General features: G+C 42.1%; 1 protein-coding gene across 2 annotated transcripts; it reads left to right on the top strand.

Moving 5' to 3' along the window:
- Window positions 1–1,066: 1,066 nt before the first annotated feature.
- Window positions 1,067–15,120, top strand: LOC117669180 (claudin-4-like). 2 transcript variants are annotated; one of them, XM_060692745.2, is made up of 3 exons: window positions 1,097–1,168; window positions 12,485–13,602; window positions 13,842–15,120. In XM_060692745.2, exon 3 carries the CDS (start codon window positions 13,860–13,862, stop codon window positions 14,502–14,504), a length of 645 nt encoding a protein of 214 aa, XP_060548728.1. In that variant the 5' UTR covers window positions 1,097–1,168; window positions 12,485–13,602; window positions 13,842–13,859; the 3' UTR covers window positions 14,505–15,120. The 2 variants fall into 2 exon arrangements, with proteins under 2 accessions (XP_034279318.1, XP_060548728.1); XM_034423427.2 differs by lacking the exon at window positions 12,485–13,602 and having other exon boundaries at window positions 1,067–1,168.
- Window positions 15,121–15,642: the final 522 nt, after the last annotated feature.

Here is a 15,642-nt window from a genome sequence, read left to right as displayed (position 1 = left end):
AGAAACTGAGGCTGGAACAGTGACTTGTTTGTCTGTACATCCAGGAGCCCTAATCTGAAGCCTTGGATGAGGGGCCAGAGGTCCTTCTCTCATCAGGTACAGAAAAAGGCAGTTTACCAAAACTCAATCCAAGGTCCTCTGACGGAAGGTCTCTTTGTAGCTGGAAAAGACGGAAAGCTTTGCAAATAAGTCAGTGAAATAACAGGACAAAGTCCCGAGTGCCATTTATGGAATGAGTAGGAGAGCCACATTAGTCTATGGTGACAAAAAAATAAAATAAATAAATAAATAAAAAAACAGAAAGTTCCTATGGCACCTTTTCCGGCTAATAAAGTTCATTAAGAGGTGTAAGGTATTGTTAGCTGCAATTCATGAAGACCTATACCTTTTATTAACATTTGCTAGTTGGAAAAGGTGTGGCCAGAATTCTGATTTTATGATGGATGACAGATAGATAGATAGGTGGGTGGGTGGGTGAGTGGATAGATGGATGGATGGAAAGGTGGATGGCTGGGTGGACAGACAGGTAGGCAGACAGGCAGGCAGGCAGGCAGACACAAATAAAAAGCAGAAGTCATCTAAAAGGAAGAGGAGCACCCCAAACCATTTCTAAATGAAGATCATCAGAACTCCTTGGTTTCAGAGTGGCCATATTAACCTAGTGCATCCAGTCGTGGCTTGCTTAACCTCGCCTTATAAATAAAGACACTCGCTGTTTTCCTGCAAAGAAAACAGAGGGCGATCTGATTCAGCGCGAAACTAGTTCCTAGAAACGTCCCTGCTGACTAGTCACTTATCCCTCTTAATCTCGTCCTGCGAGGTTTTGGCAAGCCCCACTGAAGCCCGGGATTCGTCCTTCGACCCCAGTCAACGTGAGGAACCGCAATACTAGTCCAAGCATGTTGCATCCAAACAGCCGATATCCACACCCACTCGCCTCCCTCGTTCGCTTTGGGGTCTTGTTTCTCCTCTCGCTTCCTGTCCCAAGTCGCCAGTTTCACCTGTCGGTGACGTCATCACGGGATGGGAGAGGTGTGGTTTGGGGAGGGATGAGGGGGACGAGAGGGGTATATAGCCGGCCCCATATAGAAAGGTGCGTGCATTTATCCTTTGCAGCGTCCTATCCGGCTGTGGAAACGAACTTGAAACTTTATCTCTAACTGAACAGGTAAGAGTCGGATCTCGATGAGGGAGACGGAATACTTGGCTTTTATGGTATGAACGGAATATATATATATAGAGACACATACATACATATATATATACATATATACATGCATACACACACAGAGTATATATATATATATATACACACTGTATATATATTTAAATGCTCGCATTTGTATATTACACTGATGGCAATCATCTAGCGATATGAAAACTGAAATGTATCAGCGTTGAAAATTTGCGGACCAGGGAGTGTTTGGTGTGTGTAGAAGTGGCGCCAACACACCTTTGTTGTGTCCCCAATCTTAAGAGGCTTTAAAGGAGACAAGGGAGACTCGAAGCCGACACCTGTTTTCTGTTCCAGCTCAGAAGAGCCTCGTGTTACTAGCGGAGCGCTTGGGACAACCTGCTGTTTTGAGAGTCAGGGAGCGCTCAGGCGCGCCGGTGCCTAATGGAATCTGGGTTGGTTTCTACTTATCCCAAATATACTTTGCGGGAGGGAGAGTTAACCCCAAGTTAATAACCAGCTGTATTGAATACGGTTATCGTTAATCTTCATTTATTTATTCGCTTTATATGTCTATTGGATTTACATTGCCTCCCATCTCTAATTCATGACTCTGGGCGGCTAGCAATATTCAAGATAATAAAAAAGTATCCCGAAAAAAACATGCAGCCGCCGAGATTCGGTAATTGAAACTCAAGTGAAGTTCCTTCTATAAGAAAAAAACTATTTTAATCCCAACTGGTGGGTTTCGGACAATAGATCCTGAATATCCCTCCCGCCCTCGTCTTTGAGTTTTTTTTTTTTAATTTGATTTATATGCTATATAAGCATATAAATCAAAGGAAATTTCTTTTCCTTTCTCTTGTCTTTTAAGATCCTGCTATAAAGCGGTAGAAGTAAGAGAAAGAGAACAATTTCCTTTCCTTTCCTTTCCTTTCCTTTCCTTTCCTTTCCTTTCCTTTCCTTTCCTTTCCTTTCCTTTCCTTTCCTTTCCTTTCCTTTCCTTTCCTTTCCTTTCGAGTAAGAAACGACAGGTGTACGGGGGAATCGTGCAGTGGGCAATTTCGTAAAACCCTGGCTCACCGCGGTCTTCTCTTTCCCCCATGGAAGAGACAGCCGTCCTTCCCTTTCTTGATCCGGACGAGGGTTGGGTGGCGCCCTGAAGTTTTGATGGCGCGCGCTACTTTTGCAGAAAAAAAAACCCCTTTCGCCCTCGAGATGGGGGGAGGGAGGCGAGTTTCGGTTGAAGGGCAAGGAAAAAGCCCGCAGGGCGTCCCCGCCCTCTTGTCGTCGCCCCCACCTGAGCCCCGCCCGAAATCATGCGTGAATCACTGGGGGGGGGGGAAACCTTTGTTCTCTGGAGCATAGCCACTGGGTGACCGCGTGTCCCTTTTGCCTTGAAAGTTGGGTAGATGAACTAGTGAGATCTGGGTGACGGTTGGCGAAGATTTCCTTAACTCTCTGTAAATAATTATTTCCTTCCCGCCCTAAGAAAAGGATGCCTAAAGCTAAAGATGAAATATTAAGTATTTCTTTAGTTTCCTCCACCACACAGGCACAAACAGGCACTCGCAATAAATAACATATTCTGAATAAGTGGGGAAAAACAAAGGCCAGGGTCAATCCCTACCTGTTGTATATGCACAAATGAAGGCAAATATACGTGTCCCAGGATAATGATGCAAGATCGAATTTGGATGGGTTACCGGGACCAGAGATTTAATCTTCTGAGCTTCCAGACTCATGCTGGAGCGCATTTTTCAGGGAACGTCTTTTATATTTGCACAACCTGTTGTGAAAACTATGTCAGGTTAATTTTTAAAAAAATGAATTTAATTGAGTAAACTGAATTCTGGCTAAGTGCATCTTGCAACTGCGCTCCCTGTGCCTGTTTGAAGTGGACTGTAGAGATGGTTTCAGAAAGTGAATCTCTTTCTGAGACAAGTTGGGGAAGAACACAAAGTAAACCTCCAGGGAACAAATACTTTGATTATTCTGAAATATTTCAGAGTTCTAAAGAAGAAATCTCGAGTTCTGTTTTGCAGTTATTTATTTAGCGTATATCATATCATACATGGACTAGTAAGATATATTAAGGTTTCATCTAGATTAATAAAACTCTTTTTCTGTTTTGCAGTTTCTCGGTTTCCTAGAAATGGTGTTAGCTGGGATTAAGAAAGAGCCAGGCATAAACTCTTATATTAAGTGTTATACAGAAGTATTGCAACAGGTGAATTTCTATACACCTGTAGCTTTAAGCAATGACACACTTGTCTGAATAGCCATCCTGCCTCGCAACCCTAAGCCAGATGGAAGACTTGGCCCAGTGCCTCTGTATAGCAGTAAAGTTCTTCCCATCAGAAATAACATAGCTCCTCCTAACTGAACTAGACTTTCTTCTTGAACAAAAGATAGTAACCATCTCTCTTTGTTACAAACAACAGTTACAAAGATGATATTACTGGCTGTTCTAACCAGTTAAGACTAAGTGAGATGGTTTAATCTGTTGAATGAGCTTTAGCCGATTGGCATCCTATTCTACTTCTGAAATTGTCTTTTGAATTTTTAAACAATTGGCCTTGTTCATAGATTGGATAAGTAGAATGGGATGCCATTCTACTTACAAACAAAAAGAGATGACGTGGAACTGATCCTACCACCATGATGTAAAATGATACAATCTTGTAGCCTTAATTGAATTTTGCATTGACTATTAAGTTGATCTCCTGAACTTGAGAGACAATACGAAACAGTGATTAAGAGACTGGGCTTGGCCCATGGTTCAAGTCTCCATTTAAATACTAAGCACTGAATAACCAGTATAGCTAACTCTGGCTTACCAATTTACCACACAGAGTTATTGTTAAGAGAGAAAAATACCTGTGTATTTTGTGTACACTGAGCTCCCAAAGACAAGGTCAGGTATAAATAGAATACAGTGGCAAAAGCAGTGGTTGTGTTGACACGACACATTGAGGCACAAGTTAGCCAACCAATTTGTAAATTGGATGTGGTGTAAATTGAAACCCATGTGATTAGTTCATGGTACAGTTCATGAATCCAGAAATGAGATTAATTGCATAAATTTTGTTCAGTTAACTGTGGGTCTAACCATGTTGTGGGAACACAGCCTGCAGGGAAGCTGTCATCTTCTGGGGTATATGGCATTCAGTGTGTTAGTCAAAAAAAAAATGCTTCAAGATTCCTGACTTTGTGCTACCATGGTCTAACATGGGTCTCCTCCCACAACGATTGGAAGAAATTGCAACCTACCTGGAGGAAGACTGGTGTTTTTCAGCCTAGGGAGAGGGGAAACTGGGAAGATTGTAAATACATGTCTATCTTTTCTGTCCAAAGACATCTACTTTCCACAGCTGGGATTAGAATTAAGGAGTTCAGTTTGCCAAGAAGCAACTTTGTTGAAGTTATTTCTTGAGAACAACTGTAAGTGACCTGGGCGTGGTGGGATGGAGAATGTAATAATATAACTGCATTGCTATACCTGTGGGAGATAAATTATACGTACGCAAAATGTTTTTGGGTGATGATAAGAGTGCTTTATAATCACCCACACGGTTACATTCTGGGTAGTTTACAAAATTCAGATACACGAAATGCACATAAACAAACAGCAGATAAAACAATCAAAAAGATCCATTATATAGAGACAACAGGGACCCCACAAATACAGGTAGTCCTCCACTTACAACCACAGTTGGAACCAGAACTTCCATTGCTAAGTGATGCATTTGTTAAGTGAGTTGCAACCAATTTTGCTACCTTTTTTTGCAGCCGTTAAGCAAATCTGGCATTCCCCAATTGACTTTATGTGTCAGATGTCCCCAGGTAAGTCACAAATGGCAATGACATGATTATGGGTACACTGGGATGGTCATAAGTATGAGGACCAGTTGTAAGTAAGTTCTCAGCACTGTCATAACTTCAAATGGTGTAAGTTGAGGACTACCTGCACATGAATACACAAATATATGATCACTAGAAGGAACCACTATACTGTTTATAGTATATAAACAGCCTGAACAGATACAGCCCATAGTGGACTTCAGCTGTTCTTGGAAGTTCAGCAACAGTGTAAACTCTGCTTAGGAGTTGGATGGGGCTGTTGAGTGAACAGAAAAATTCCTGAAAGAAAACTGAGGCAAATAACTTTTTGTATAATTGCCCATATGCATATGCTGTTACCAAGTTGAGCTTGACCAGAGAGAAAACTTGATGATATCTTAATATATAAGAAACTCTTCTCCAGCTTATATTATTTTACAGATTTTAAGGACTGCTTATGGAGGTCTATAAACATTTTAGATAATGTTGCAATCAGACCAAAGTATGCAGAATTTGGAGGAAAACTCTTCACCACCACCACTTCTGATAAGGTGCAGGATACCATCTAGTAGAGTGTTTCTCAACCTTGGTAGTTTGACGTTGTGTGGACTTCAACTTTCAGAATTTCCCAGCCAGCCATGAATTTTGGAGTTGAAGTCCATATATCTTTAAGGCGCCAAGATTGAGAAATGCTGGTCTGGTAGGCAGCAGTATCACTGAAACAAAACAGTGATGTTATAGGTCTTTTTACACAGGGACTAAAGACTTCAGTGGGAGCATGAGCCTTCAACGAGACAATCCATTTGTGTTCTTTTCCTATATTTCATCAAAAAAAAAAAAAAACCCACCCTGTTTTAACCTTCACCAGTGATTTTCATTGATAAACTAGCCTAATAGCAAATCTAAAAATGATAAAAGACAGCAGGGGAAATCATTCACTTCACAGAGCCCCTAGGCATCCATTTCCAATCTCAGTGTCAAAGAAAAATAATTAAAACCCAGGGTCATTCCTAAAAAAAAAAAAGTCATTCCGCCCATTGATCTGGGGCAACCTGATCTTAGGGTGCTGTTTGTCCTGCCTGTGGCTTGAAATTCTTGGAACAAAGAAAACAATTAGGACAATCATTCAAACAAAACAAAAAAAGTGATTTTGCTTTAATTAGACATTGCAAATAGCCTGCCATAAGGGGATACAACAAATGAAATTGACATTGTAGACATTTGTTGCTAATAAAGGAGAATATTTGTAGACATTTGTTAGCTTTAACATTTCAGGGTTCAAGGATATCTTATCTAAAGGCTTGTTTAAATATGTACATTTGTCCTCATCCTGCAGGAGATGGGGGATTTCTTTGAGGAGTGGTCAGTTTTGTAAAAAAAATCACAAAAAACACAAAGATGGACATTTTAAGATGGAGTTATTTTTCTTTTCCAGCCTAAATCTTTTTTTTTTCCTGTTCTCTCCATCTCACCTGAAATTGATTTTACTGCCAAATGAAATATGAGAACTATCTTTTGTAGTTGGTCTTATATTTTATATTTGGAAAGTGTTTCAAGCCCAGAGTTTCCTTGCTTGGATGGGGATGTGGAGCTTCTAAGACATTAGCTCCTGCAATTTTATTATTTTAAGCATATGAAGAATGTACTAAACCAGATACAATATGGCAGCTTTAAAGTAAAATAAAAGTCTCCAAATGGTATACTCCCGGTACCATTAATTTTGGATATTTGGACTATACTTTTCTAGAGGTGTCATTTGCATAGATTACCAGGAAGAATTTGCTTGTTATCCACCCTTAATCCTAGAAAGTTTATCCAAAGCATGGCTTTCATCTAATATTATTTGTTTGGTGTATTGTTTTTATAAAATTTTGGGTGGGTCTTTCTTGCACAGTAGCACAGGGAAGGGCTTTTGGCTTGCAGGATCTCTTCTTTTTTTCTCTACATCCCTCAGCTGTGACAACTTGATACTGATGTCAAAAGCAAAACAAAACTCAACAACAGCCAATATGGAGATGCAGAACAAAAGGGTTTTGAGAACAGGCTCAGCCTTAATCAGGTTTTCCTTCACTTAATGTCATCTTGAAATGTTCAGCAACAAACATCATCAGCCAGCTGATCTTAAGAATTACAGCAAACACGGCTTGAAGATGCTTAGCTAGAAGAATGATTCCCTGAAAATTCATATTCTACATGAGAAATTAAAATGTGAGACAAACCTAATTCTTTCTCTTCCCCTGCTCTTTGGTTTTGATTTCAGCAGCCTGCTATAGCACAATTTGCCTGGGATTGATGAGACTGGGTTCATACATTGGGCTAAGCCGTGCTTTGTTTAACATTGGTTTTTGAATAAACCCCCATTTGGATTCACAGAACATGTTTAGCCAATGCTTGAACTCACATCGTACATTAAACCCAAACCAGGTCAATTGTGTATATGAGGACATGGGTGAAATAGGTTTTATGGTTGAGGGACCAGTTTGGAACTCAAACTTCAGCAGGACTGACTATTTTTAAGAAAGGAAAAGCCCCTGGCTGGGTATATATCTCCTGTCTAATAGCCAGGTCAACAGTTAACAGATACCTGTTATTTCCTCTGCTTAATGTTGCCAACCAACTCCAGATGACTCCCATACAGCCCTGAGGGCAAGGGATGATACAGCTACTGAGACAGCTTACAATGCAACTATCTTTGACCTGTTGCAATCAAAGGGGGGAAAGAAGCTAATTGCACAAGAGCCATTTATATTCTAGGTACATGACTAATTGGAGGAAGAGTTGAAAAGCTCCTACTCAAGATGAGATAAAGAAAGGGAAAAAAATAAAACCCAGTGCCTGAGCTGGCCTTAGAACAATTGTTTGAGTGATGAGTTGGGGTAAACTTTGTATTTGAAGCCAAACCACTTTTTTTACACCTCCTCACCTTTAGGCTGAGTCAGGCTGAGGCTGATTTTCCTGAGTTAAATGTCAACATCATTTTTTAAAAAAACAAAAACAAATTTTTCCTCCTTCAGGAAAAAGAAAGATTCAGCCGCCTGACTACCTTCCCTGCCCATTTAAATAAATGACTCCAAGTTCGTTTGGCTTCCTATTCCTATGAGTCGTGGTGCTGCAATGGTTAGAATGCAGTATTGCAGGCTACTTCTGCTTTCTGCCAGTTATCAGCCGTTCAGCAGTTCGATTCTCACCAGGCTCAAGGTTGACTCAGCCTTCCATTCTTCTGAGGTTGGTAAAATGAGGACCCAGATTGTTGGGGCAATATGCCAACTCTGTAAAACTGCTTAGAGAGGGCTGTAAAATACCATGAAGCAGTATATAAGTCTAAGTGCTATTGCTGTTGCTATCATGTATGACCCCTGCCACGGTGATTTATATCGTAAACTTCAAAGAAGTCATGATTTGTGTATAAACTTAGTGATCTCTCCATTTTCTATTGTTAACAATTGCAGCAAGTGTTAATTACTATTTCCCACTTGGTCAGTGATGATAGTAAAATATCCAAATATCATATCTCAAATCTCCATTTGTAGCAAATCCATGACCTATATAATTTGAGATCCTAATACTGTAGTGAAAAACAAAAAAGCTTTCTGAATTAAAATTGACCAAGGTCTAGAATTTTGCAATTCTTATAGCTAAAGAATTACAATTAATAAAGATGCTGGACCAGGAGTAGGAAAACCTGAGTTCTAATTCTCCCATAGGAATGAAACTAATTGTGTGACTTTGGGCCAGTCACTCTTTTTGAGCTCTACTGTAGGAAGTTCACTGGAAACCACTTCTTGGCCAAGAAAAAGTCATCAGGTGGTGGGTAAACTTGAAAGACTAGCAAAAAACAGCAAAAATAACTACTAAACCTAATCAAAATTAGCAAAAGAAAATGAATAAGACTTATGCAAAATATATTTTACTTTTCCAAAAGAATTAATCAAGCAGGATGTTTTGAAAATCAGGACAAGTGTCACAACCACAGAGATTATAAATTCTTGAAAGAATATTTATAGCTATTTGATAATTTGGACACGATACTGAGGTAGTATGATTCATGGGGAAAGTGTGAGCATAGCCTTGAAGAATTCAACAGATACTTGGCAAAATGACAAAAATAGCTTTTTAAATCATCAGCTGAACAACATAATGCAAATTCAGAGAAATTAGAATGATACTGTAATGGAAACCCTTGTATTCACATATACCCTAATTTCTTCCATGATCTGACTTTTAAAAACATTTTAATTTGCAATTGCATCGAAATAACAGATTCTGATTTATTCTGCATCTCTGAAGGAGAATTATAAGATGGGTGGTGGGAGAATTTACAAAGCAGTATTTGGGGCTAGGGTGCAATTACAGATTCATTTGCAAATTAAAGAGGAGGCAAATTGTTGAATTCAAGCACAGGATCTGCTCAAAGAATGGTAGAACAATGACTTTGTATGGCATGTGATCAAACCCCCAAATTTTGCAGCTTACAGTGTTACAGTGAAATGTCTAAGCTTTAATTGGGAAAGCTAAATTCAAATCCCACTTGACTCATCCATTAATCTCCATCATTGTTAGATTTACTTTTGAATTGACTTATGCACTGGAGCCAGTTTGCACAAGGCCACAGGAGGTGACTGTTAAATTTTCAGGAATTTTGAGAGCAGGAATTCTGAGCCACAATGCCTAGAGTGCCAGTCAGCTATTTGGTGATTTGCAGCCTAATGGTGGCAATGGAGCCCACTGAGCCAATTGTTATACATTTCTTCCGCACATCACTGCTCATCTCTCTCCTTTCCTTTGGGAGCTCAAGCCACATTATGCATAGTGTAGCGTCCTCCCAATTTTTTCCAAAACAACAACCCAGTGAGGTAAGCTGGGCTGACTGAGTGACCTATGCTGAGCTGGGAGGACTTGAAACTGGGACTTTCCAGTCCATGGTTTGCAAATATACCATTGTGGCTTTACATGGCTAAGAGTATTTGTTTAACTTGCAATCCAAGTGGCTCCAGGTGGCATACTGTACATGGCTTAACTGCCTCCTAGTCCCAATAATACAGTTAACATAAATAAACACCCAGAAACAATTATAAAACACATGCACACCTAAGAACTTGGGGGGGTCGAATGCAGCTTCTGGATATTCCAACTTTGTTTCCTCTAACTTAACATCTTTTCTTAAGTCAAAGATGCCCAAAACTGCATCCTGAGATCTTTTACATATAAAATGTCCTCCTTGTGAACTAGCAAGGGCATATTGTCAGAATGGGATTACTTATACCAATGCTGAGAAAAATTCCTTTAATGGTTCGGTTGCTACAGAAAAGTTTATCACCTATATTTTCTAGGCTTGCAAAATGCCTACACGCTATCCAGCTTTTAACCAGAATTGACTGGATCTAGAGTTAATCTCCAAAGAGCAAGGAAAGAACTCTCCGGTTCCTTATTTATTTTAGATGTCCTATTCCATGGGAAGAAAAAGCAGTCTGGAATTTGGAGAATAAATGCTATTTTTTAAAAGAGTCCCTTCCGCTCCCCCTAATATTTAAACCCTGTAATAGGCAAGCAATGAGATGAGTGAGAGTTTTTTAGTTTGCTTGGGAAACAAGCACACAGCTAATCCTTACTACTGGGGGTGGGGGGGGGAGGGAGGTTGGCTCGGGAAAACCGGCTCTGCAAGAGGGAGTCTGTATCAGCACAATGGGCTCTGTAACTTCCAAGATTGGTTGGCTCCTATGACCTCATCGTTACCTTTTTGTTTGTCTGAAGTTTAGATTAACTGTCTTCAGTTTTATTATGTTTGTCTAGAGCAATGTTTTTCAACCTTAGCAATTTTAAGCTAGGTGGACTTCAACTCCAAGAATTACTCCACCCCCACTCCCACCCCAGCATGCTTCTGCCTGGGGAATCCTGGGAGATGGTCCATCTATCTTAAAGTTGCCATGGTTGAGAAACACTGTTCTAGCTTCTCAAAGGTTTGCCACAAAGAAACTTTATTAGATTAGAGCAAGGATTTTTTTAAACCTGGATTTACATATTAGATACAGAGTTAGGAGGGACCTTGTAGGTCATCTAGTCCACCACTCCGCCCAAGCAGGAGAGCCAACACCGGGTGTCGGCAACCCACAGCTCCGGAACTGCATGCAGCTCTTTCATCCCTGTGCTGCGGCTCCCTGTTGCCCTGTTTTGGCAGAGGGATGAAAGAGCTGTCGCCCTGTCACGGCGGTGGCAATGGCCAGAGCCTTAGTGCGGGAGTGAAGCGCCTCTGCACTTGCCTTTGCGTGGCAACAGGATTCCGCCTTTCTCATGGTACATTTGCTGTTGCCACCAGCAAAGAGGATTGGGAGAGAACGGCGGGGCAGAACTTGTGGGGTGAGGGCCATCCCCCAAGCCTGGCCTTCCTCCTCCCTCATCAGTGGGGCCAAGAGAAAGAAGGGGGCAGTGTGGGGAAGTGCTCCCCTCCTCCAGCCAAGCACAAAAGCCCAGCAGGAAGGGGGATGGCTGGCCCGGCAGAAGTGCCCCCTTTGGTGAGTCAGACAGTGAAGAGGCCTGGCCCAGCTCTTGCAACAAGACACTGTTCGGCACCTCCAGACATGAGCTGCCGCCTTTCCAAAATGGTGTCACTTTGAGGAAGCCAGGTAGCAATGGCTGGGGCCAGGGGAGGCAATGGAGGCATCAGGGCTGCTCCCCCCTCCTCAGCAAGCCAGGCCTGGAAGAGCGCGGAGAGTTGCAGACCGAGTGCTGGAGGGTCAGAAGGCGTGTTCTGACATCGCCCCAACAGGCATTTCCAGCGTGCGCTCCTCTGTCCCGAAGTGGGATTGAGTGGGGGGTAGGGAGAAGGATAGGGGGCTTCTAGTGGGAAGAGCCCGTCTGGCTTTCCTTTTGGCATGGGGCAGGGGAAAATCCAATAAAAATCCAATTTCCCCCAATAAATGGGAAAATAAAGGCCCGGCGGTCCAGAGTCCCAAAAGGGGGGAGGCTGGAGTTGCCCTGAACCTGATCTGCTTCAGAGATGCTGCAGCTCCTCTCACTCCATTCACTCATTGGGTCATCCTGAAGACCGAGTACTGGATGAGTGTTACGATCTGTCTCTATCTGTGCCTGGCCCACTGGACCTTGCCAGGCAAACAAGAATTGTTCATGTGCCTGATTTGTCCCATTGCACCTGCATGGGTAAGTTACATTATTCTGTCTGTTCTTGTGCAAACATACACACACACACACACACACATACACACACAGACATATACAGAGATTCAATGGCGAAGAGATGTCTTTTATACCTAAACACTATTCTTGCAGCAATCTGCTCTTGCATATGGATGCAGAATGGCTGGGAAGGGGGCTGTTTTACAAATATGCACTCACTGGGTTTTTTTTTTAGGATTCTTAGATCTTTCACATCTGTTCTCTCTCTCCCTCCCTCCCTCCCTCTCTCTCTCTCTCTCTCCCTCTCCCCTCTCCCTCCCCCCTCTCTCTCCCCAGACATCAGATTCCCACCACCCTCCCCCAGGAGACAGAGAGAGAGAGAAGAGACACAGAGAAACAGAGAAGAGACACAGAGAAAGAAAGATAAAAGACACAGAGAAAGAGAGAGACAAGAGAGAGAGAAAGAGAGAGAAAAGACAGAGAGAGAGAGAGAGAGAGAGAGAGACCTGTTTCCCACAAAAAAGAAAACACTGGGAGCCCCAAAACCTGGCTAGACGTGGCTGAGGGGGGGGGCATGTGACTGGATGAGAGTGACATAGAGTTGGCCACTCCTACCCAGGTTTTGTGGCTCCCGGTGTTTTCTTTGGGCAAATGGGTCCAAATGGTTCTTTGAGTATTTGGTTGCAGATCCCTGCCCTACACTATTTCTGACAAATGGCAGTCCAATCTCTTCTTGAAAGCCTCTAGCGATGAAGCTCCCACAACCTCCAAATGCAACCTGTTCCACTGCTTGATTTAGGCCTGCTTACCCAAACTCATGCCCTCTAGAACTGTGCTGAATATGTCTAGAAGCCAAAGACAGGATTCAAAAGCTTTACAAAATCCCTGTTTCTCTCTAGCAACAGAAAAGGGGAACTGTCGTCCTGCTGAACATAAAGTTTTGAGTTTACCTCTTCTGGTTCATAGTAGTTGTGGACTTGTCTTGTCCTGGATCCTCAGCTGAGTGCATGCTGACTTGCATTATTCTGACCTTTGAGAATAATATGAGTTATGCCCCGGTAATGTTACAGGATGATTTGGCATAATCCCCTTCTAAATCACTAGCTAAATTAGCACCCATCAGCAAACCAGGGATTTTTTTTTTACTAGATCAGATGCTGTATAGAGAAAACTGTAGGTGCCAAAGGAAGCATGGCTTGGTCCCTACAGCAGAATTGAAGCACTTTTTATGGGGTCTAACAGTTAACAAACTGTAAGAGTCAGTGATTGCAAATAGCAGCATTTGTGGGGTGGCGAGTCAGTGACATCAAAATGACACTGACTGGGCAACTGAAACTCACAACCCTTGCACTGAGGATGTTACCTAGTTAGGGTAATGAAACATCTGCAAGAAAACAAGCAAGCTCAGACAGCACCAAGGACTCTACACAACCCTTGCACTAGATGCAAAGAAGGTAGGTTACATCCTGAAAATAAATTTGAATGAATTTTCCTGGGGTTTTTTCTTTGTTTGCATAAGATCATTTTGGACACCTGTTAGGGGCTTTATGTGTTTCCTGTTTCAAAGTGGCAGGAAATCAATGGATAGTTCTGGCTGCATCCTTGGCAAATATTAAATGTAGTGATCTGGTGCACTGTTATATTAAGGTAACATTTTACAAAGTTCTTATGGTACACTGTTATTTCTCTCCAGGACTGCCTACCTTGAATCATGGTGTCAGCTGCTTTTCAAATCATGGGCATGGCCCTGTCTGTAGTGGGCTGGATTGGGGCCATCATCACCTGTGCCTTGCCTATGTGGAAAGTGACGGCTTTCATTGGTACCAACATTGTGACAGCCCAGACCACTTGGGAGGGGCTGTGGATGAACTGTGTGGTGCAGAGCACTGGCCAGATGCAATGCAAGGTCTATGACTCCATGCTGGCTCTGCCTCAGGATATGCAAGCCGCCCGGGCTCTCATGGTCATCAGCGTGCTTCTGGCCCTCTTCGGCCTGATGGTTGGCATCGTGGGTGCCAAATGCACCAACTGTGTGGAGGATGAAGACGCCAAGGCACGTATCATCATTGTTGCCGGGGCCATCTTTGTGGCATCAGGAATCCTTTGCCTCATCCCAGTCTGTTGGTCAGCCAATACTATAATCCGGGAGTTCTACAGTCCATTAGTTGTGGAGGCTCAGAAGAGAGAGCTGGGCTCGTCCCTCTACCTTGGTTGGGCAGCAGCTGCTTTGATGATCCTCGGAGGAGGATTGCTGTGTTGCAATTGCCCCAAGAAAGAGAGCAACAACTACAGTGCTCGATACACGGCTGCTGTATCTCAACCCCGCAGCGATTACCCCAGCAAGAACTATGTTTAAGAGAGTCACGTCGTCGGGATGATGCAGTTTCCATCCTGAAAGCTCATTACTGGTGGATTCCCAGAGAGCAGCAGAACTGCATAATGAACATCCCTATGGAGAACAGAGCATCCTGCTCCACAATTTCCCAACATTTCTGGCCCATCAGTATTTTTTTCTCTCTCACTGTTACCACTAAATAGATTTATTCCCACGTATTTCAGCTCTTCTTTTGAAGAGAATCCTTGATTTATGATAGAAGAATTCAGTATAGGTAGATAGGTATTGAATCAATGTCCTATTTTCAAGTAGTTTGTGATAAATGCCTTTGGGTGTTGTTGCCCTCTCCCCTCCGTTACACAATCCCAAATAGCCTGTAATTGCTCAGAGAACGTATCCTGTTCAATAGGGTGATATGGGGTGGGGTGGGGGAGAAATGGTTACTCTATATCTATGTTTTTGAAGCTGTGACGTGTTGTATAGTATTTTATGAAGAAATGGGATGTGGCCTTTTAGACCTGTTGTTTTTAATTTTTTTGCAATTGCTCTTGCATGCATTTCATACCAAAAGCCAGTTTTTTCCTCTTTTTTTTAAAAAAAATATATAACCTGAATAAAATTAATGCTTTTGTATATAGCAGTTTGCCTTTTGTCTTTTGTGTGTGTGTGTGTCTGTAACTCTGATGAATCTACTACTGGAAAAAAAAGTCTTCTTTGTTTTTTTGGGGGGGTCATGGGCTCAAAGCATTTATCATGTGACTCTTTCCATTTTATTGAATCTGAAAGTGAGGGAGGATGGTTTCTCACAATAGGGCATTCCCAAAGGAGAAAGGCTTGCATGGCAGAAGGGCAGAAAAGAAAGCATGCCTTGCATAGGAGGACTACACTCATAACAACTATATTTCTTTGTCCAGCGGAAGGCAGGAAACCATATGATGATGAATGGTTGAATGGGGACACCCCCACAAATATCCTTTGTTGTGGTTGTTTTTATTGCAAGGTTCACAGATGTCATAATGGGATTTTACAGGGTTTCAGTTTAGAGCAATATTTCTCAAACTTGAGAACTGAGGTTGCCATGACTGATGAGGAAATTCTGCCAGTTGAAATTCACATATCTTAAAGTTGCCAAGGTTGAAAAAACACTGACCTAGAGTGT

Source organism: Pantherophis guttatus, chromosome 4 (genome assembly GCF_059756535.1).
Source record: "Pantherophis guttatus breed Tessera chromosome 4, ASM5975653v1, whole genome shotgun sequence".
Lineage (NCBI taxonomy): Eukaryota > Metazoa > Chordata > Lepidosauria > Squamata > Colubridae > Pantherophis > Pantherophis guttatus.
This window is presented reverse-complemented; position numbering and strand designations above follow the sequence as displayed.

What these genes read in the sequence shown, in the direction of transcription:
- LOC117669180 (XM_034423427.2), top strand. Translation starts at nt 13,860, where the DNA reads ATGGTGTCAGCTGCTTTTCAAATCATGGGCATGGCCCTGTCTGTAGTG.